The 21,688-nt window shown below is 33.9% G+C and overlaps 1 protein-coding gene across 2 annotated transcripts in view; it reads right to left on the bottom strand.

Annotated features, from left to right (window-relative positions):
• LOC128996166 (xanthine dehydrogenase-like) overlaps positions 1 to 20,989 on the bottom strand; it is a 111,877-nt gene extending 90,888 nt beyond the window's left edge. For both annotated transcript variants that reach the window (XM_054421418.1, XM_054421339.1), the window contains exons 1-5: positions 20,857 to 20,989; positions 20,089 to 20,132; positions 10,719 to 10,888; positions 10,072 to 10,232; positions 4,932 to 5,091 (exon numbers count right to left, since the gene is read on the bottom strand). In XM_054421418.1, the coding sequence (XP_054277393.1) occupies positions 4,932 to 5,091; positions 10,072 to 10,232; positions 10,719 to 10,888; positions 20,089 to 20,132; positions 20,857 to 20,876 (555 nt within the window). In that variant the 5' untranslated portion in view covers positions 20,877 to 20,989. The remainder of the gene's footprint in view (positions 1 to 4,931; positions 5,092 to 10,071; positions 10,233 to 10,718; positions 10,889 to 20,088; positions 20,133 to 20,856) is intronic.
• Between the last annotated feature and the right edge of the window lie 699 nt (positions 20,990 to 21,688).

Below are 21,688 nucleotides of genomic sequence, written 5' to 3'. Positions count from 1 at the left end.
CAAAAACGACATCATCTACTCTGCAGATAATTGAGAAACTTCTGTATTTTGTTTAAAAACATGGTTATTTTAGATAAAATTAAAATAATTCTTTGGAAATTAAGTGGGACCTCTTATATGCATCATCACACTCCATTTACTTTGTTCTTACACCAGAACATTTTTGTAACACTAATGACCAGCCACGAATTTGAACTGATTGTGTTTTTGTCCTCTGGGGACATCAAAATGAAACAGTAAATTGGTCGAGGGTCTAGGTCTTAGGCCCTACCATGAGACCTACAGTAAAAGCTTATTCCGTATAAGGGAAATTCTCTAATATTCCCTATATGGGAAATTTGCTAAAAATGTAATACCCCTGCCGCAGCAAACCTGCAGACTAAGCTGATTTCCATTTACCTGGCTGGACTTTTACAAATATATCCCATCAAAGTTGTCAGATTTATTTCCTATTTAAATAACATTAATTTTAATGAGTACATAGGTTCACATAGGTTCGCTGCTACATTTTTATTGAAATACCTTAGTCTTAGTCTATTGGGGTGTAGCTTAGTATGAAATAAACAAAATTGCAAAATTTGATTAAAATATATCCATAAAAAAGCAAACTACATGAGTTTATTTATTCTCCACTAGGTGTGTGCCCGTTCTAGGGACGGGGATCTTGTAGTAAGTGAAACCTTCTTATTTTCAGATCAGCAGATGGTTTGCATATTAAGTGTGCATTTTCCAGATATGCTGACAAAACTGTTATAGGAATACAGTAGAACCTCTTTAATCCGAACTAATTGGGACCGGCCGTAGTTTGGACTATTGAATAGTTCGGATTACAGAACTAGACAGGATTTGGAAAAACATTTTTGTTACTGATTATTTAATTTTAAAATTTGGTCAAAGATTGGGTTTCTTGAAGGAATTTGGCTATTTAAAATATGATTTGGATTTTTTAGATTTTCTTCGTATATGAAATATTCTTCAGTTGAATCCATTCGATTTCCTTTGTTTAAAACTTTGAGAATTTTCATGTTGTTTTTTAAATTTGTGTAATTGTGGTTGGTCGATAAAAGGTGTTCAGCAAAGTTTGATTTCATGGATGTTCTGTTGTTACTATTAAGAGCTTGAATGTGCTCTTTGAATCTAGATTTAAAAGAGCGTCCTGTCTGACCAATGTAGAAGTGTTCACAATCAGTGCAGTTAATTTTGTAAATGCCAGATTTGTCATAGATGTCTTGATGTTCTTTATTTGTAGTAATGTTATTTGTTATCATATTGAAAGCGTTATTTTTTGTTTTAAAGCCAATTTCGTATTCAGAATTCTGAAAAGTTTTTCTTGTAGTCCTGTTAAGAGTTGTATTGAATGGGATACTAATGAATTTCTCTTTCTTCTTTCTTTCTTTGTTGTGTTCTTTATCAAGAAACCACCAATCTTATCAATAAAAAAAAAATCTTATCAGGATTTTTCTTTCTTTTGATGTTTCTAATCATATTGTAGATGATGTTTTGCTTATATCCATTCCTTGATGCTAAGTATTTAATTTTGTTTAATTCTATCTCGTAATCTTTCTTTGTCATTGGAATGTTCAAAAGAAGATTTAGCATGGATCTGAGAGCAGATAGTTTGTATTTCCAAGGATGGTTAGAATTTGATGGTTTTAAAATTCACATGTTATTTTTATGGACAAAATGAAAACTGTTGTAGTTTACTTGTTTATGGATATATTTTGATAAAATTTGGCAAATTTATTTATTTCTTCCTATACTATTGACGTTTGGTGAAAACAACTGATTACCTTCCCCGTAGCAGCAAACCTAAGCACTCGTTAAATCTAATGTTCTTTAAATTGGGAATAAATATGTCTTATTTATGGAAATATTTTAGTAAATAAATATGTAATCAGACAAGTTGAAATTCGCTTAGTCTGTAGGTTTGCTGCGGCGGGAATATTTCTTATTGCTACCAGTTTTTAAATTTATTACTGGAAAACACTCGATAAAATATTGATAAAATTAATTGTTAAATATGGAATATTTGCATTCTGTAGGGGCCATATAAACATCCATCCAGTTTTCACTCTGCAACTTAAATTTAAACATCTTGATGTTCTCTAAACTGTAATTTCGGCAAGATTTAGTTTTGAGTTTATCCTTTGGTTGTAATTTACTACCAGCAATGTCAAGCTCTAATACTAACTATACCATGTTAGCGTGTAGTGTGTGACTTGCTTTGTTCACCGTTGAGTTGGTTCCCGCGTCTCGCTCCCGCCGAGGCGGCTGGGTCGGTACTGACCCACGTTAGAATCAGAATCAGAAAAGCTTTATTCAAGATTTATACATTATATACCTACATGAAATATATGCATAAATACAGAATGGCGTCAAAACAGCTTATTACTAATTAAAAATACTTGGTTAAACTAAATAAAACAGGAAAATTTAATTAATGTAATTACATGTTGTAAAACTCTTCAAATGCGTAAAATGCTCTATCAATTAGTAACAATTTAAGTTTTTTTTAAAGACCTAATGTTTTTTTTATCAAATATTTCTTTTGGTAGATGGTACAAAAACTTAATACCTGCAGCTGTTGGTTTCTTGTTATAAAACTCCAGTTTGTGTTGTGTTACGGATAGATAATTTTTATGCCTAGTATTATATCTATGATTATCCCCCAGCAGTGGCACCTTGTCTTCAGAAGCCCTCACATGCATAATAGTGTGCAATATATATGAGCTGTAAACGGTTAGAATTTTTAATTTAGGAAAATATTTTTTGGCCGATTCTTCATCATCCAGATTTAACATGATTCTTATTGCCCTTTTTTGAAGGATTAGGATTAGTTACTGTGAATGCCCCTCGCTGTGCTACTTTTGTGTGCTATATGACGTCATATTCAATTTCAATTAACTTATAAACTATTTTATTTGAATAATATTAACATTTCAAATCTTTTATATCTCTCATCTTTGTTAAATATTTCAATTTTTTTTTACTCCGGTTCTTGATGGGTCAACACTGACCCATGTATATGACGTCACATTATGAAGTCATAATCAATTCCAATCAATTGATATACTATTTTATGTTGATTATTTTATGATAATGACTAAATATATCTTTAGAACATATTTTTAGTGACATATATATAATGTATTCAGTGACATTTCAATTTTTTTCTGACTCTGGCTCCTGATGGATCAGTACTGACCCATTAGTATAACGTCACTTTTTGACGTCATATTCACTTCTTTTTGGAATGACTGACGCCCCTACAACAGTACTTTAGACCCTACCTTAACACTTTTAACAACACTCCACCTTTAACAACATCTTACATGTTTATGAATCAATTAGTTTTAAATCAATAATTGTTTGCCAATAAATAGGCCTATACAGTAAACAGTATACAAAATTCTGCACAGTGGTTGCTACACGCTTACAGAAGATACTTACTTTATATTAGGCTAGTGTAGCTTTATTACTCAATCTTTGCTCCAAGCTAATGATGAAAAAGGGGTGCGTTTTCAAAATCAATTTACCAAAAACCTTAAGCTATCAATAAGATGACACTAGAAACTCAATTGTACCTTATATTTTATGAAACATTCTTAACGCTTAATACAGTAGACTCTTGATAATTCGAAATTGGCGGGCCAAGCATATAAATTTGAATTATCAAGAGTTTTGAATTATCAAGAGTTCGATTTATCAGGAGAAAAATAGACCATTCGAATTACAGAGAGTTCATTTGTTTATTACATTTTCTTTCAAAATCAAACCTCCTACAGGTACATTTTGATTTCTGCACTCTCTCAACCAAGTCACTAAACACTCTTCTAGCCTAGGATATTCACCTCTAGTCGTTCTTTTCCTCCCCACAACCGCATTAACTCCACAAAGTTTGTCCTTATTTTTTAAAATGGTAGACAATGTACTTGGAGGGATTTTAAACTTTTTGGCAACTTCGGACTTCACTTCACCACTTTCTACTGCCGCGATAACTTCTTTTTTTTCCTCGATCGAAAGAGATTTGTACTTATTCCTAGGTTCCATGATGCACAACGCCGCACACGCACAAGACTTCACTTAAAAAACTACAAAAGTACAGCAGGTTTAAAAGCAAACACAGTCAACCAGACTACTGCTCTAACTAAACAAACATCAAAACGTCCAAAACTACCGTGAGAACAGGATGTACTGTACTGTATAGTTTCCTGTTATGACAGGAAGAGATCACTTCGAATTATAGAGTGTTTTGCCGTCTAAACTTCGAATTACTGCGTGACTTCGATTTATAGAGTGTTTTTTTGACGAAACTTCGAATTACAGCGTGACTTCGAATTATAGAGTGTTTTCCGACGAAACTTCGAATTACTGAGTTACTTCGAATTATAGAGTGTTTTTCCGACGAAACTTTGAATTACTGCGTGTTCCAAATTGACCTGCCCTCTATTTGGACTTTGAAATACCGAGTGTATCAAAATGCATGGTAAAAATTCGAAATATTGAGAGATTCTCTAGGGACTGAGCCTTCATTTCGAATCATCAAAAGTTTCGATTTATCAAGTGTTTGAATTAGCAAGAGTGGACTGTAATTTGAAAGCCTCAGTAACTTCAATGTGCTTAAATAAAATATCAAAACATAGCAACTTTACCTAGACACTTCTAAGGTATTAGCTGCCTCATTGCTAAATTCATTACCTTTAACTTTGTTCAATATTTTTTTTTATGTATTGAAATAACCGATGGATAACAGACAACATCTCATTTTCATAATTTAGTATCTGTTTTCCGTGTCTTAATATAACAAAGTAATTTTGTTTCTGTAAACTCAAACCACTCCACTCAGTTTTACTGCAATAGGATGATCAGTGTAGTTTTATTAAAAACAAAATGTTTAAATATGAGTGAACTGGTTATGAAGGATTTCGTACCTCAATATCATGACACTTGAGCTCCTTGCCACTGGCTGGGTTGGAGGCCACACTTTTAAAGGCCTCCAAAATTGGTCTGTAGCCTGTGCAGCGACAAATATTACCATCAAATGACTGTTCAATTTCTTCCTGTGTCAATTTATGCTGGTTTTCCATCAAGCTGTAAAAAAAATGTGATGAAAAAAAAAATATTCAGCCGAATTGTTGTTAACCAGATGTTGCAATTTTGATCAAACAAATGCCTGTAAATTGTCGTTAAAACTGAGTAACTCCCAACTTTGTGTCCAAATTACAAACAACAACAAAAGCGTTGTTTTAAAAGCAAGTTTTCATTCCCTGGAATAGCATTAATGTGGCAAAATAAGAAACGTCGGTATACAGTGTAACAAAGAGGATTAACCCTGTACCCACGGTTCTCATCTACGCATACACTCTGTTCATATTACACTTAGTCGATCAGTAGGTGTGAACAGAGTGAGCAGTAGCATGAGCATCAATTTCAAAAATTGTTTCCCAGCTGACTTTCCAGCTAGGCGATGACCGGTAGAGCTGACTTCCAAGAAACGGCTATAACCGATAAGCCACACACCCTTTACTTTACTTTTCTTTGAAATGGCAACCATACGAAAGTAGGTATTTTAAGTGTGCTTCAAGGAACCATTTATCAGTAGCCTAGGTTAAAATATAACGATGTAAAATTTATAAAGATGTAAAAAAAATCAAGTCATATATTTAGTAGTTAATCTCAAATGTCAATCTTAAATAGTCAATCTTAAATTTTCAACTTTTTTCTTGTAACTTAACCTTGTAAATCTTTACTTTACTATCGTTGATAATATTTTCCAAAGTTTTTATTTCATGTTCATGATGCCAACCTTTGTATCAACTTTTATTTTCTAAATTTTAATTTGTTGACTGTTTTACTACAGGATTTGTAACACCTGTAACATTTACCCTTTTTTAAACAAACAAGCGAGAATAACTTTATTTCAAGAGAGGCATGGGACTCGCAACAGGGATTGGAAATTGTCAATTACAAGCCCAGCTCCTGGCAGGTATAAGGCCAGGCGCACACAGGCAACTTTGAGTCTAGCGACAGTTTGTCGACCAAAATGTTCACCATTGTTTTGAATTTAAGTGCGCACACCAAGGAAACAGTCGAGGGAGAGTCTGTTGCAACTGTTGTTCCAGGACCCAATTTGCCAGAGAGAGCTCAGTGACTCAATTGTTGTGTGACTGTCGCTCGAGGCTTGGTATCCATTGAAATAAGTCTAGACGCGCACACATACGACTAATGTCACCGTGTCGCTCAGTCTCAGTCGGGTTCTCGTGGGAACTGTCACTTGTGTTTGTGTTAAGTTTGTTTGGAAAAGGTACATTTTTAAGTTTGCGTGTTAAAACTGTTCAACAAATAATTAATGAAGTTGGGAAGAGGCCGCCTTTATTTTTAAAAGACTATTTTAAAATTAATTTAAAGAATAAGTTCTGAGAGGAGGTGTCCTTGGCAGTTACAAAATATTGGAACAATATAATCCTCTTCTTTTTTCGCGTGCGAAAGGTGTATCATTGAGATCCATACTGTAACTTAATGTCCGTCTTATGATTTAAACAGTTGCCTGTGTGCGCACTCCTGCGCAGTTGTTGCTAGACTTCAGAGGCTCAACAAGTGAGTTGCACATATGGGTCTGAATCTCGGGCCTTCAATCCAATCCCGGGATTATATGATTTTTTAACTTTTTAGCCATTTTAAATGAGCAAGAAGTCCCCTCATTGAGTACTTAAATGTTTTAAACTGGCCTTACCAGTGTTACACTGTGCAATGTTTCCCTTTTATAAGTAAATAAATATTACCACGCGGAACTTTCATCGCCCGTATTTTTTATTTACAGTGTATAAATGTTGATATGTCACTTTAGAATATAATAAATACATTTACAAAAAATCACGAGCAACCGTACTCAAATGTAGCCTATACGTCACGCTAATAGATGGATTAAAGATAGCTAAGATAAAAAGATAAATGGGAAGAATCACGAGTAAGTTAGCAGCGTAAAAATGTTATTTCGACTGACAGCAATAAAACAATATAAGATACTGTAAAACAATAAACTATCTGCTTATGTAGTAGCGTGTGTATGAAAAACATAGTTTAGGTTTGTAAGAAATTTAATCACCACACTAATAACCAAATACGAAGATAAATTTATAGACATTAAATATAAGCAATCTTAATAATGAGATTAAAATTGTGTATATTTTATGGCTTCAAATACTTCAATTTCTGATTGCAATGCTATGTTTGCTACACGAATTGCGTTGTTTACGTTTAATGTCAAAAGTAAAACTCAAAATAACTTATAGGCCTATTGTAATTAATTAAGTTCTAAATAATGTAATGACATTTACAGAAAGTAAATCCAAATCGTCTACAAACTGAAACATATATTTACATTAGTTTGCCTATTGAGTTTAATGATAATTAAATTTTCCAATCAAAATAGATCATTACATATACCATTTCATTTCATATATATAGGTATCGTCCTAAAATTCACAAAAAATGAATATAAACATACGTTTTGCAATTCCGTTAATCCCGGGATTAAAACTCACCAATCCCGGGGTTTCTAGGTATCAAAAATCGGCCGGGATCCCGGGATTGAGACCTCTAGTTGCACAGCAGTCCCCTTATTAATTGGGCAACTGTTGCTAGACTCAAAATCACCTGTGTGCTCCTGGCAAATATTTATTTGGTCAATGCTGTGGCGGCATCATGGCTACCTACTGTAGCACTAGCAAATTGTGAAAACTAAGACCAAAAACAGCAACAAAGGTGGCTGCCACTGACATGATAATAGTGGCAGTGCCCCTTCTTCTTCTGAACTGCCCATGGGCCTCCCACCTATGGGATGGAGTGTGCTGCAATATAGTGTCAAGACGAGTGCCAGTTGCCTAAAGACTTTGATGAGGGTCATTTTATAGTCTGAGGCTTGGCGGTGCGAGTGCCAGCCAGGTTTTAGTGACCAGTTTCACGGTGCGGCGTGTATGGGGGTGGAAAGGTCAAACAGGGGGCGGGGGGGCTGGATGAACAAAACTTGTTTGAGGGATAAAATGAAACTATGTTGACTTCCTAACCTAACCAAACTTGCTGATTATGAAAATAATACCCCCGCCGCAGCAAACCTGCAGACTAAGCGAATTTCAACTTGCCCGATTACACTTTTACTAAAATATTTCCATAAATAAGACATATTTATTCCCAATTTAAATAACATTAGATTTAACGAGTGCTTAGGTTTGCTGCTACCTGGAGGGTAAAAGTGTTTTTTGACCTACGGCAATGGTATAGGATAAACATATTTGCAAATTTTATCGATGTATATCTATAAACAAGTAAACTACAAGAGTTTTCATTTTCTCCATAAGAATAACATGGGAATTTTAAATTACACTATTTTTGAATTTTCTCCGTGACCGTTAGGCATACAACAGCGCTCCAATATACTAAATTATTTTTTTTTAAGCTCTACAAAACCAGGGTGGCTAGTGAAACCACATTGAAAAATTCCCTGACAATTCCATGATTTTTTTTACTTTCCCTGATCGACAAATTCAAAATTAAAATTTTTATACTAATTCTTCAAAAGGACTAATCTTTATCTGACAGATAGCTTATGTTTGCTTACATGAAAAAAATACATAAAATCTATAGATACAGGCTAGCTTATATTCAAACTTTGCAACTTGCCTTAATAAAATTAAAAGTTAAGTTTAATAAAATTAAACTGAGTTTGATAAGATGATACGCAGTTTATAACAAAATTTAATTTGTACAAAAACACAACATTTATTTGTACAGACATATTTCTTAGTTTTCACCCACACGGCATACGTACTCTCGCCAGATCGACCTTTCCTAACAATTATTATAATTATTTTAAACATTTTAAAATTTTCCCTGACTTATGACAAAATTCCCTGACTTTTCCAGATATTTAATATTCCCTGAAATTTCCAGGTTTTCCAGGTCACTAGCCACCCTGAAAACGGTTCAAAAAGAAATTGCAAAATTTTTTGTTTTTAGGGAAAAAATTGGGGAAAACCCCCGTTCCTATGGTCCAATTATGCTGGTTCTCGAACTCGTTCGAATAAACGTAGGTTAACAAGTTTGTACCAAATTTCATCAAAATCGGATCATTTTTGCTCGAGTCATTGCGCTAACGACACACACCACACACACATATATATATGAATTTGAACGGATGGTGTTTTTGGTCTCTAGGGACCTCAAAACGAAAAATTAAATTGGTCCCGGGTCCAGATCTTACCATGAGTACTACGGTAATAGCTTATTCCCTATATGGGAAATTCGCTAAAAGTGAATGAAGGTTTACTAATTGAATCAGTGCCTATTTTTAATAGTTATTAGGGTAGTGCAGTTAAGAAACTATAACCGGTCTCCGTTACAACCTGCTCATTACACCTCCCTCCACTAATACCCCTTCCCTGGAGGGAGCGAGCTGGTCTAGTGTTTGGAGCACGAGACTTCAGTCCCTGAGGTCCCAGGTTCAAATTTCACCAAATCAACAATGGATTTTATCCAGGTGAAAATGCCACAACCCCTAGGTGTAGCCTGAAGTAATGTGAAAAAACAATCCCAGGCTTATGCCTAGCGTCCGAGGAAAAAAAAATACCCCTTCACTGAATCACTCTTATGCTCTGGAGAGTCAACTGGCACTCGGCCCTACCTGATAGTTTATGACACCCACACAAAAAATAGGTTGGCACTCATTCCATTTCCCTGTCAAGAAAGAGGCAGCAGGTAACCTAGATGGTGATATAAGTTTACAGTTTGTAGTCAAAAAAGTCTTCTATGACTTTGAAATTAGAAAGCTTGTCAAAAATTTAAAAAATGATTGCATGAGTATTGAACTTACGCTGAAATAGAGAATTGTTCTGAAACCTTACATCCCAAAAAACCTCAAATTAAATGTACCTTTAACTCCAGGCCACGGCGTTCGAAGTGGCAACACTGTCAGTAGTGCTAGTTAACAATATGAATAACACACAAATGAGAGGGCACCACCTGTCTGTCATGTTAGCCTATGGGACATCTGGCCCTAAACAGTAGTAGTCTTACCTATACATGTTGACGACCATTCCAGGAGAGCAGTAGCCACACTGGGAGCCATTGTGAGCGGCCAGTAACACCTGCAGTGGGTGGTAGCCTGAGTGTTGGCTGCCGATACCTTCTACTGTCATCACATCCCAGCCATGACAACTCAATACAGGCACCAGGCACTATATAACATCACATAGTGGTAAGAGAAGGCACACACTGGGAGCCATTGTGAGCAGCCAATAACACGACGGACTTGGGATTCATATGCTGTGAATTTAGGATCCTTTTACCTGCTACTACATTTTAACGTTACAGTTAATCTCTGTACTGTACCGGCTCAGTTTTTGCTTGCCTTAATTTCCTTTCTAGCCTTTTACTGTTAATGTCAAACTATTCTTATTTGTGTTAAATGCTGTTCTGCAATAATGTCAGGAAATATAGGTCTGTTTTACTTTTATAGTAAAAACATAAACATTTTTTTGGGTTCTATTGTTTTAGTTGTTTTAAAATTGCAAGGGATAGTTTAAATAATGTAAATGTACTTCTTTTTAAAGAGAGAGACTTGAAATTTGAAATTTCATCTGTCCTAAATTAGTAATGTTGGATATAGAACCTTCTATAGGCCTATATTTTTTTCTAATACAGTTAAGAGAAGTGTAACCTACAGAATTGATAGCATAAACAACATCTTGACCAGTAACAGAGTGGACTCTTCTAACAGCAACCACACATGAGCCGCAGCCTCCTTCCTCACACATGGTCTTCGTACCACTGAGATGAGCATGACTGCGGATGAAGCTGCTCAGACTGGTGCTTGGGGGAAGGTCGCCACAAACTGTAAAAGAACTGTCTTTTAATATTTTTGTATAGGCCTAACAGATAAGTTAATTGAGATAAAGTTTTTGAGCAGAGCGATCAAAGCTCTTATGCTAAGTTACACTCTTGCTTTTGAGTTAAAAGCACATACATCCAAACTTTCTCATTTATAATATTAGTATGATAGGTCCCTCCGAACGAATTTTTAATTTTGATATGTTACGTTATTGTTTTTTACCTCCTGAATCCAAATAGGCTACCTTAATATTTTTCACTGCTGACGAATATTTCCCAAGATATCGATGTAAAAATACAAGTGGAATTAACTGTGGGTTAAGACAGTGACACACTATCGATCTTTTCCCCGATCAAAACCCCAAACCGAGCAGGGAGAAGGGAGAAGGGAGCATGTTCGATAGTGTGTCAGGGATACTGTGTTCGCCATCTGGATCGGTGTACGTACACCGAACCAGACATCAGGCATTTTCTTTATTAGCTCGCTTTCTTGTCCGGTACAAATTTTTATATCGATTTTAAACTAACTTCCTGTTGAGCTAGAGACTTGAAACTTAGCTCACAAATGGATGACAATGCAATACTATATCATTTTATTTTAAAATTGATAAAACAATAAGAAAAACACATAAAAAGAATTTTCAAGCCCCAAAAATGATTAATTTTTAGTGCTTTTCACGATGTTCAAACGTCGAGGGTGAAATAGTATTTTCCACCCCAAATGTGCCAAAGGTGCTTAAAATAGTCTAATTTTGATAGATAAGGCAAAAAATGCTATAACTTATAACATAAGTAGTATAAGTTCAGTTTGGATTCAGGAGGTAAAAACTAGAAAAGTTAGACATTAAAATTAAATAGTTATTTGTTTAACTAGTGGGCAAAGTGGCACTTTGCTGCACACGAGAGCAATGTGGCGAGTGCGGAATGATCTCGAGTGCAGCAAAGGCCTTTTGCACTCGTGTTACACATTATATTTTTCCTACAGTCACTATAAAGCATATAAATAAGGTTCAGCTGGCAACACAAATAGGTGCCCTAGAGAAAGTAGTACCCCGTCTGTATCACTCCGGTATTTTTCCTCGGCAAGAAATGTGCTCTGCGACTTGAGAATATAGTTCCGTATGTTTTTGTAATTTTAAGTGGTTTCCGCGCCTAAAAAAATGCTTTAAAGGTATTTTCTTGTTTATTAAGATCGTAGGAATGTTTTAAAAACATTTAAAAGAAAAGTCCAGAAAGTTCAGAAATACCGAAACTATAAACACGAAATGACAGGTTAAATCGTAGTTATAATAGTCAATCAGCTGCTCATAGTATTATTATCTTTAAGTGTTGAAAACCTATTTCCAAGCGTACACGGATTACGTGCATAATAGAACCACGCTGTTTTGTGTTGTTTCGTTGGAATCCTGATGTGTGCCAAAGTATAAACCGTACGACAAAGTATAAACCGTACAACAAAGTATAAACCGTACGACAAAGTATAAACCGTACAACAAAGTATAAACCATACGACAAAGTATAAACCGTAAGACAAAGTATAAATATGCAGCAATTAGCAGCTTTCTGTGCTATAAACAGTACAAGGAAGCCAACTTTGTCGGGTGACTGTAGGAAAAACTCTTTTGGTGGCACCTATAACATATTTACCCAACTCTTTTCAAAACCTTGCTCATTTAGGCTATTTGAATTGACATTTTAACCATTTCTATACAAAGCAAAAGTCAATTGTACTTTTGTGGAAAGTGGCATAGGTAAGTTAAGTTTTAAGAAATAATATGATAATTGAAAGACTTCTTTATTAGTAAATACCCCCGCCTCAGCAAACCTGCAGACTAAGCGAATTTCAATTTGCCTGATTGGATTTACACTAAAATGTCTACCTACTTAAAAATATAACATTTATTTCCTATTTAAATAGAATTAGTTTAACAAGAACTTAGGTTTGCTGCATCAGGGAGGGTGTTGTATCTCTATGTTTCAAATGCTATGCATTGAATAATTTAATCATAGGCCTATGTTATTTTCAAAAATGTGATTCAATAAATGTAAATAAACTAGTGACAAAATAAGGCTCATTTTCAACTTACATTTATTTAACTATTTATTTCCAAATATATAAATTTACAATACATAACAGAAATGCCAACAAAGAGGCATATTTCAAAAATTTATCGTCCCAGGACACCCAGCAACCAATGGGTTGGCGGAACGCTATGTGCAAACGTTAAAGACATCTTTGAAAAATTGTGCTGAAGATCATCAAAAGAATATTAAATCACAAATTCAAGACATACTGTTTCGCTACCGAGCTGTACTTCTACAATGCGGACAATCACTGGCTGAACTGTATTTGAATCGAAAGATCAGAACAAAACTAGATGCTCTCAAACCTCCTAAGAAAAATACATCATTACATCCAGGTTTTCAACAAGTAGAAGTAAGCCGCTCATTTAAAGTGGGGGAGAGAATATTAGTAAGTTCCTTAGACGGCTGAAAGTTCAGAAAAGTTATTTTTCAACTTGGAGCTCTGCACTACAAAGTCAAACTGGACAACGGTTACATTGGCAAGAGACACATCGATCAGTTGAAGAGAACATCAGTGCCAGAAACAACAGACAAAACACACTCCAGCTTATCTCCTAAAGAAAATACCAGTTCGCAACAACAGAACGTGACATTCAAGGACAATGATATGGAAAATATAGAAATCAGGCTTCAACGCAGAGAAGATAACAATGATCAACTTGAAAATGCAGAAATCAGGCTTCAACCCAGTGAACATAATAATCCTGAAACAGATGACAATGCTTCAACAGATGTTCCTCGCAAATCAGCCAGAACAAGAAAGCAACGGAAAAGACCGGACTTATGAATCAAATTTAGTGGGGAAGAAACTGTTGTATGTTTCAAATGCTATGCGTTTAATAATTTAATCATATGTTATTTTCAAAAATGTGATTCAATTAATGTAAACTAGTGTACCTGTTGCTCGAATTCGAGCGATTGCGAAGCATTACAGGCGACTCAAAGGATATGGAAATACTCACGATCTACACAACAGTTAGATATAATCAAAATCTTTTTCAAATATCTTATCTTTTTTCAAAAAGCTGATCTTGTTTTTATAGTATTTTTAGTGTAAAAAAAACATTAGTTCTATTTCTTCTACTTGGTTGTGTTCTATGTCTTTTTCTATGTTTCCATTGTTTGCAAATCGGTTATTTCAATGATTGCTCAAGAAATGTAGCACAGTGTTAATTCAGTTTTATTTTTAGCCTATATCAAATTGTCCAGGATTTATCGCTCTTTTCCATTGTAATTATTACACCAACCCAAGTTTCGTCTACAGATGCAATATGCCAAAGAATATCACGTGTACGTAAAATCTCCAAGAAGTGGTAAAAAAGGCAGAAACCAACCCATACAATAGATATAAGTTAACTCCATAAGAAATAATTGTAAAGGTTACTGTGATATTAGGATTTTCCACTGATTTGGTAATAGAACATTATATTGCAAAACATGACACGATGCAGAAGAAAATCAATTTTCAAATCAGAAAAATCCATTGCAAATATAGTACAGTGCAATTAGCTTAAAAAAAGAGCAAACCGGGACATCCAAAAAAAAAGTTTCAAACCAGTGCCAAATTGTTGATTACACTTCCCTCAATATGTAAAAAAAAAAGTTACACTGATTTGAGTATCGGGTTTGGGGGGGAGGGGGTGAAAATGGGGTGAAAATAGGACTTTTTTTACTTTTTCGCAAATACCTCAAAAACGGTGCGTTTTTCTTAAAATATAATAAATTACAAAAATAATCTACATTAAATTTCGAACAAAATGATACCATACAATACCTATCTACTATGAACGGTTCAGGTAATATAGAGGGGTAAATGTGATTTTTTTCTTAAAATTCTAAAAAAGTTGTTTTTTAAATGGAGGAAACCCATGGTCACCTATAAAAAAAGTTTCTAATGAGTGCCAAATTGTTCAATAAACCTCCCTTAATATGTATAAAAAGGTTACACGGATTTGAGTGTCGGATTTGGGAAGGAGGGTTAAAAGAAAAGGGGGGGTGGATGGGACTTTTTTTTACTTTTTGGCAAATACCTCAAAAACGGTGCGTTTTTCTCTAAATATAACAAATTACAAATATAATCTACATTAAATTTCGAACAAAATGATACCATACAATACCTATCTACTATGAACGGTTCAAGTAATATTGAGGGGTAAATGTGATTTTTTTCTTAAAATTCTAAAAAAAAAGTTTTTTTTTAAATGGAGGAAACCCATGGACACCCATAAAAAAAGTTTCTAATGAGTGCCAAATTGTTCAATTAACCTCCCTTAATATGTATAAAAAAGTTACACGGATTTGAGTGTCGGATTTGGTAAGGAGGGTTAAAAGAAAAGGGGGGGGGAATGGGACTTTTTTTGCTATTTTACAAATATCTCGAAAACGGTGCGTTTTTCTTAAAATATAATGAATTACAAAAATAATCTATATTAAATTTCAAACAAGATGATGCCATACAATACCTATCTACCATGAACGTGTTAGGAGATATTGAGGGGTAAATGTGATTTTTCTTTTTAATTCTAAAAAGTTGTTTTTTAAATGCAGGAAAACTATGGATACCCATAAAAAAGTTTTTGTTCTGTGCATTTTCTCTATTAACTTACTCGTTTATGAGCTACAGGATGCGGAATGTACACAACAAGCCTTTTTCCATAAGTGTAACATGCTGTAACTCCTAAACGAGTAGCTTTTAAGAGAAAATGTCAAAATTAAAAATGTATTTAAATTGGATTTATATACTAAAACAATCATAAACTACAGGGTGTTCCATAAGAAATAACAAAGTTGTCGGCCATATTGGAAAATGGCGAACATATTTTTAAAATTGGGAACCATTCCAAATCATCTAAAAAAATAAAGGGGAGTGTCCCATAAGAAGTCAACTAACTGTATAACCCATGATAAAAAAAAGTTAGCCGTTGGTTCACTTTAGGTGAGACATCCTGTATACAGGGAGTCCTGTAAGTAAACAGCCAAACCCCAGGAAATGGTTCTATGGGTGAAAATAAAAAGAAAATCAAGAGTATTTTTTTTCAAAATCGCTTCGTTAACCAGATATTTGCCATTTTGTTTTTTTCACAAAAACATTATTTCATCTCTGAATTTTTTAACCGATCATTAACAAACTTGGTATGTATGTTGAGGTAAAATAGACCCACGTTAGAAAAAAAATATCTTAATCCAATAAAAATTTTAAAATGGCGGCCATTTAATTTTTTAAAATTGAAATTGCTAGAAATGGCTAATTTTATGAAAAAATGTCTTTTATTTAGCTTTTAAAATAATAAAAAATAAATAAATATTACGATTTTTATTTGTAAAATGAGGCAACCCTGAATAGCGTAGCCTTAATCACAATAATTTTACAACTAAAAATCGTTGTAACTTCAGTTATTTTTTATTCCATCTTCTTAAGAATTCAAACAGTAGAAAGTTCACCGTGTTCTCGTATCTAGGTAGGTTTGTCTTTTTTAGGTAGGTAAGTCATATTTATTTATATTGTAGTTATATTTGTGATAAAATGGAAAAAAAAGTGTTACTTAACAAAATTTACAAAATTACTTATGAATGAAATTCCCAACCCCGTTTTCACACCCTCCTACCCAAGACCGGCACGAAAATCAGTGTAACTTTTTTACACATATTAAGGGAGGGTTATTGAACAATTTGGCACTTAATAGAAACTTTTTTTATGGGTGTTCATGGGTTTCCTCCAGATAAAAACCAACTTTTTTTTAGAATTTTAAGAAAGAAATCACATTTACCCCTCAATATTACCTGAACCGTTCATAGTAGATAGGTATTGTATGGCATCATCTTTTTTGAAATTTAATATAGATTATTTTTGTAATTCATTATACTTTAAGAAAAACGCACCGTTTTCGAGATATTTGGAAAATAGCAAAAAAAGTCCCATTCCCCCCCCTTTTCTTTTAACCCTCCTTCCCAAATCCGACACTCAAATCCGTGTAACTTTTTTATACATATTAAGGGAGGTTTATTAAACAATTTGGCACTCATTAGAAACTTTTTTTATGGGTGTCCATGGGTTTCCTCCATTTAAAAAACAACTTTTTTAGAATTTTAAGAAAAAAATCACATTTACCCCTCAATATTACCTGAACCGTTCATAGTAGATAGGTATTGTACGGTATCATTTTGTTCGATATTTAATGTAGATTATATTTGTAATTTGTTATATTTAGAGAAAAATGCACCGTTTTTGAGGTATTTGCAAAAAGGTAAAAAAAAGTCCCATCCACCCCCCCCCCTTTTCTTTTAACCCTCCTTCCCAAATCCGTCACTCAAATCCGTGTAACTTTTTTATACATATTAAGGGAGGTTTATTGAACAATTTGGCACTCATTAGAAATTTTTTTTATGGGTGTCCATGGGTTTCCTCCATTTAAAAAACAACTTTTTTAGAATTTTAAGAAAAAAAATCACATTTACCCCTCAATATTACCTGAACCGTTCATAGTAGATAGGTATTGTATGGTATCATTTTGTTCGAAATTTAATGTAGATTATATTTGTAATTTGTTATATTTCGAGAAAAACGCACCGTTTTTGAGGTATTTGCAAAAAAGTAAAAAAAAGTCCCATCCACCCCCCCTTTTCTTTTAACCCTCCTTCCCAAATCCATCACTCAAATCCGTGTAACTTTTTTATACATATTAAGGGAGGTTTATTGAACAATTTGGCACTCATTAGAAATTTTTTTATGGGTGTCCATGGGTTTCCTCCATTTAAAAAACAACATTTTTAGAATTTTAGGAAAAAAATCACATTTACCCCTCAATATTACCTGAACCGTTCATAGTAGATAGGTATTGTATGGTATCATTTTGTTCGAAATTTAATGTAGATTATTTTTGTAATTCATTATATTCTAAGAAAAACACACCGTTTTTTAGGTATTTGCGAAAAAGTAAAAAAAGTCCTATTTTCACCCCATTTTCAACCTCTCCCCCCCAAACCCGACACTCAAATCAGTGTAACTTTTTTTTACATATTGAGGGAAGTGTACTCAACAATTTGGCACTGGTTTGAAACTTTTTTTTGATGTCCCGGTTTAGGTCTAATTGCACCGTACTAATACTGTATTTCATTTTGACAAATTCAATAAATCACAATCTAAATATTAACAGCTGTTGCATTAAAAAGTAGTGTAGAATTATGCATATGGTCGTAATGTAAACAAATCTGAAGAGGCAACTTTAAAGGCATCTGGGACAGAGCCCCAAGGGAATTAACCTCTTTCCTCTTTTGATGGCTCGTCTACAGACCAAGACCTTTCTTTAGAGACCCCTACCAAGTTTCTACGCCCAGCCATTCTCTCAAATTAGCTATGACAAAAACCCCGTTTTCCTCCATAAGAATAACATGGGATGGGACTTTAAAGGCCACTGGGGCAGAGCCCGAAGGGAATTTACCACGTTTCTCTTTTGATGGCTCATCTACAGACCAAGACCTTTCTTTAGACACCTCTACCGACTTTCTACACCCAGCCATTCTCTCAAAATAGCTATGACAAAGAAAAACAGTTTCAAATTAATATATAGATAAACTAGTGACAAAATAAGCCTCATTTTCAACTTACATTTATTTAACTATTTATTTCAATATATAAACTTACAATACATAACAGAAAACAGAGGGTAAAACTGTTTTTTTTTTGTTTTTTTTTTGTAAAATGTTAATGGTTAGTAAGAAATAAAAACATTTTCCAAATTTGATCAAAATATGTTCATAAACAAGCAAACTACAACAGTTTACTTGTTCGCCATAAGAATGACATGGGAATTTTAAATTTACATTTTTTTAAAATTTTCTCCGTAACCATTAGGCACATAATAACGCTTCAATATACTAAATTATTTGTTTTTTTTAAGCTCTACAAAATGGTTTAGAAAGAAATTGCAAAATTTTATGTTTTTTGGGTAAAAAATGGGAAAACCCTATTTTTACCCCGGGCATAAAACCCCCCGTAAACCCCGTTCCCATAGTCCGATCATGCTGGTTCGCAAACTTGTTCGAATAAATGTAGGTTTAAACACGTTTATACCAAATTTCATCAAAATCGGATCATTTTTGCTCGAGTTATAGTGCTAACGGACACATATATATTTTTATCTTATCTTACTAATATTATAAATGTGAAAGTTTGTGTGTTTGTTTGTTTGTTTTTTTGTTTGTGTGTTTGAAGTTCAATCACGCATAAACCACTGGACGGATTGGGCTGAAGTTTGGCATGATGATAGCTTACATTCCCGATTAACATAGGTAGCATATATAGGCATATTCTTATCTCAAAAATCCTTTTGGGCTCCGCCCCAGTGGCTCTGTAATTCCCCATGTTAACCTTATGAGTATTCATATTTAAAGGGAATTAAAGAATTTAGTCAGCTGTTTCAACTAAAAAAGTTGGTTCTATGATACGGAAAAGCATTAAAAAGATAAAAGATTAACCAACAGGGTGCAGCACTATGTATATTTTTTTGTATTTATGAAAACAGCTAATTTGAACTAAGCAACAACAAAAAACTGTGATTCGCAATGAGAACTGTCAAAGTAGGGTTGTTTACAGTTATGTTTATGTTTTTCATTTCATGAATAATTTGTGATATTTTCCGAATTGTTGTTAATTTATTTTTCTCTATTGTTTAGGTGAAGTGGTAGAACATTATGGCTATGGTAGATGTGTAATACTATAGAATGCTGTAAATTTAAAAAAAGCAAATTTCATCAATCTGTGTCCTCCCTAATTGCAAACGCAAAGCTTGAGTATAACTGCAATAAGCATTTTATACTTATATTCCAACCCCGTACGAGGGACGGGTACTCTGCTAGTATATAAATATATTTATAAATATATAGGTAATTATATATATATATGAATTTGAACGGATGGTGTTTTTGGCCTCTAGGGACCTCAAAACGAAAAAAAATCGGTCCCGCATCCAGGTCTTACCATGAGTACTACGGTACAGTATGTAATAGCTTATTCCCTATTTGGGAAATTCGCTAAAAGTACAATAATAAAGGAAATACGATTAATTTAGGCCTATACAAGTAGAAACTGAACTTAGCTTTTATAGGTCTTAGAGTAATTACCTTTGAACTTCCTTTTGTTAATGGTTAGAGTCACCTCCCCAAACCTGAAAGAGATTTCCATCAGTCTAAAAAGTTGCATTTTAAAACTGTGTTAAACTTACCGGTACGGTACCTGATGAATTTGTGCTACACAAGGAAATGTCTAGGCTGCACTTTAGTTTGTAGCCTACATCCTACACTCATTCAAATTAATATATCAATTGATTTATCGATTATTTAATTCGATAGCGGTACCTATATCAAGTTTGGTTGGTAAGGTTAACCTAACCTATAAACTACCAGTAACCGAATTGCCCCAAATTATATAGGCCTAATCGATATAGAATATATTCTTAATTTGAATGAGTGTAGGACGTAAGTTTAAACTAAAGTGCAGCCAAAGTCTATAATCTATAACTTACAATAAAGATAGGTAATACTCAAGTAAGTTATCCAAAAGACGATTATTAATTATTGGTTTGAATCCTCTGGTGCAGTTATGTTACGTAAGGCTAAGTTAAATTGTTGAATATTTTTCGACTTTATTTTAGCCTATTTTATTAAACTTCAAAAAATCACACACTATTTTCATTGGCATTTTCACACATTTTCATTGGCAATCATTTGTCATAGTACTTGAGGATAAATAATTAATTTAATTAGGTGCATATAAAAACAAAGATAGACTCTAGGCCAACATTTTTAAAATTAAAAGGCCTATTATAAAAATATTATCTAGGCTATACTGTAAAGCGAATTTTAATTCTTGGGGCAAACTAATAAACTTACCGAGGTTTAGCAGGCATCATAGTCTCTTATGTTATATTGAATTTATGAATTATGAGAAATTAAAAATAATAACCACTCATATTATCAAATCCTACCCCAACAAAAACTCACTGCCCTAACCTACTACACACAAACACACGCACGGCACAATTAATTGCACAAACAAACAGTCATAGAGTCAACAGATAAGATAACGGAAAAACAGCTGCTGATCCTTCAAGTCAAGATCATATGATTTTTTTTTTTTTGCGGAGAACTGGAATCAAACAATCGTCTGTATTGAATTGAAAATGTAAAAATGTTAGGTAGGCTTGCGCATTTTTTATATCGTTATGTTATTGTGTTTCAAGGTTTCACCCACTATTTAATTGTGCAAAAACAGTCTGGAAGTTGCATAAATTAATGAGTCGGTTCATATTAACTTAACCTTTAACTTACCTAATCTAACCTCACTTCAAAGGACTTAATACAGTAACGAGTCCGCATAAAGTCCGACCTATCTTCCTCACATGCCTTTTCTGACTTAATGCGATTTAAACATTGATATCAAGGTTGGGTTGGGTTAGATGAAATTATGCACTGTGGCACGTTTTAACTTTTAGGCACAAATAAGGGATTATGGACTATGGCACATTCATTAACAACAACGTTTTGTCTGTTTAGTATCGAATGTAAACAACTGACAGCTGTTTCCACTCCACAAACCTTCCACCCCTATTAGTGTTAGTCGCCACTAGAACTTGGACTCACTGCGTCATTGAAATTCTTGGGGGGGGGCTCAAAAATTCAAATGGGGGGGGGCTTATGTTAATTGCAACAGTGTTCAACGTGA

Source organism: Macrosteles quadrilineatus, unplaced genomic scaffold, assembly GCF_028750875.1.
Source record: "Macrosteles quadrilineatus isolate MER2022 unplaced genomic scaffold, UCM_ALF_1.0 Scaffold_1__1_contigs__length_201487025, whole genome shotgun sequence".
Lineage (NCBI taxonomy): Eukaryota > Metazoa > Arthropoda > Insecta > Hemiptera > Cicadellidae > Macrosteles > Macrosteles quadrilineatus.
This window is presented reverse-complemented; position numbering and strand designations above follow the sequence as displayed.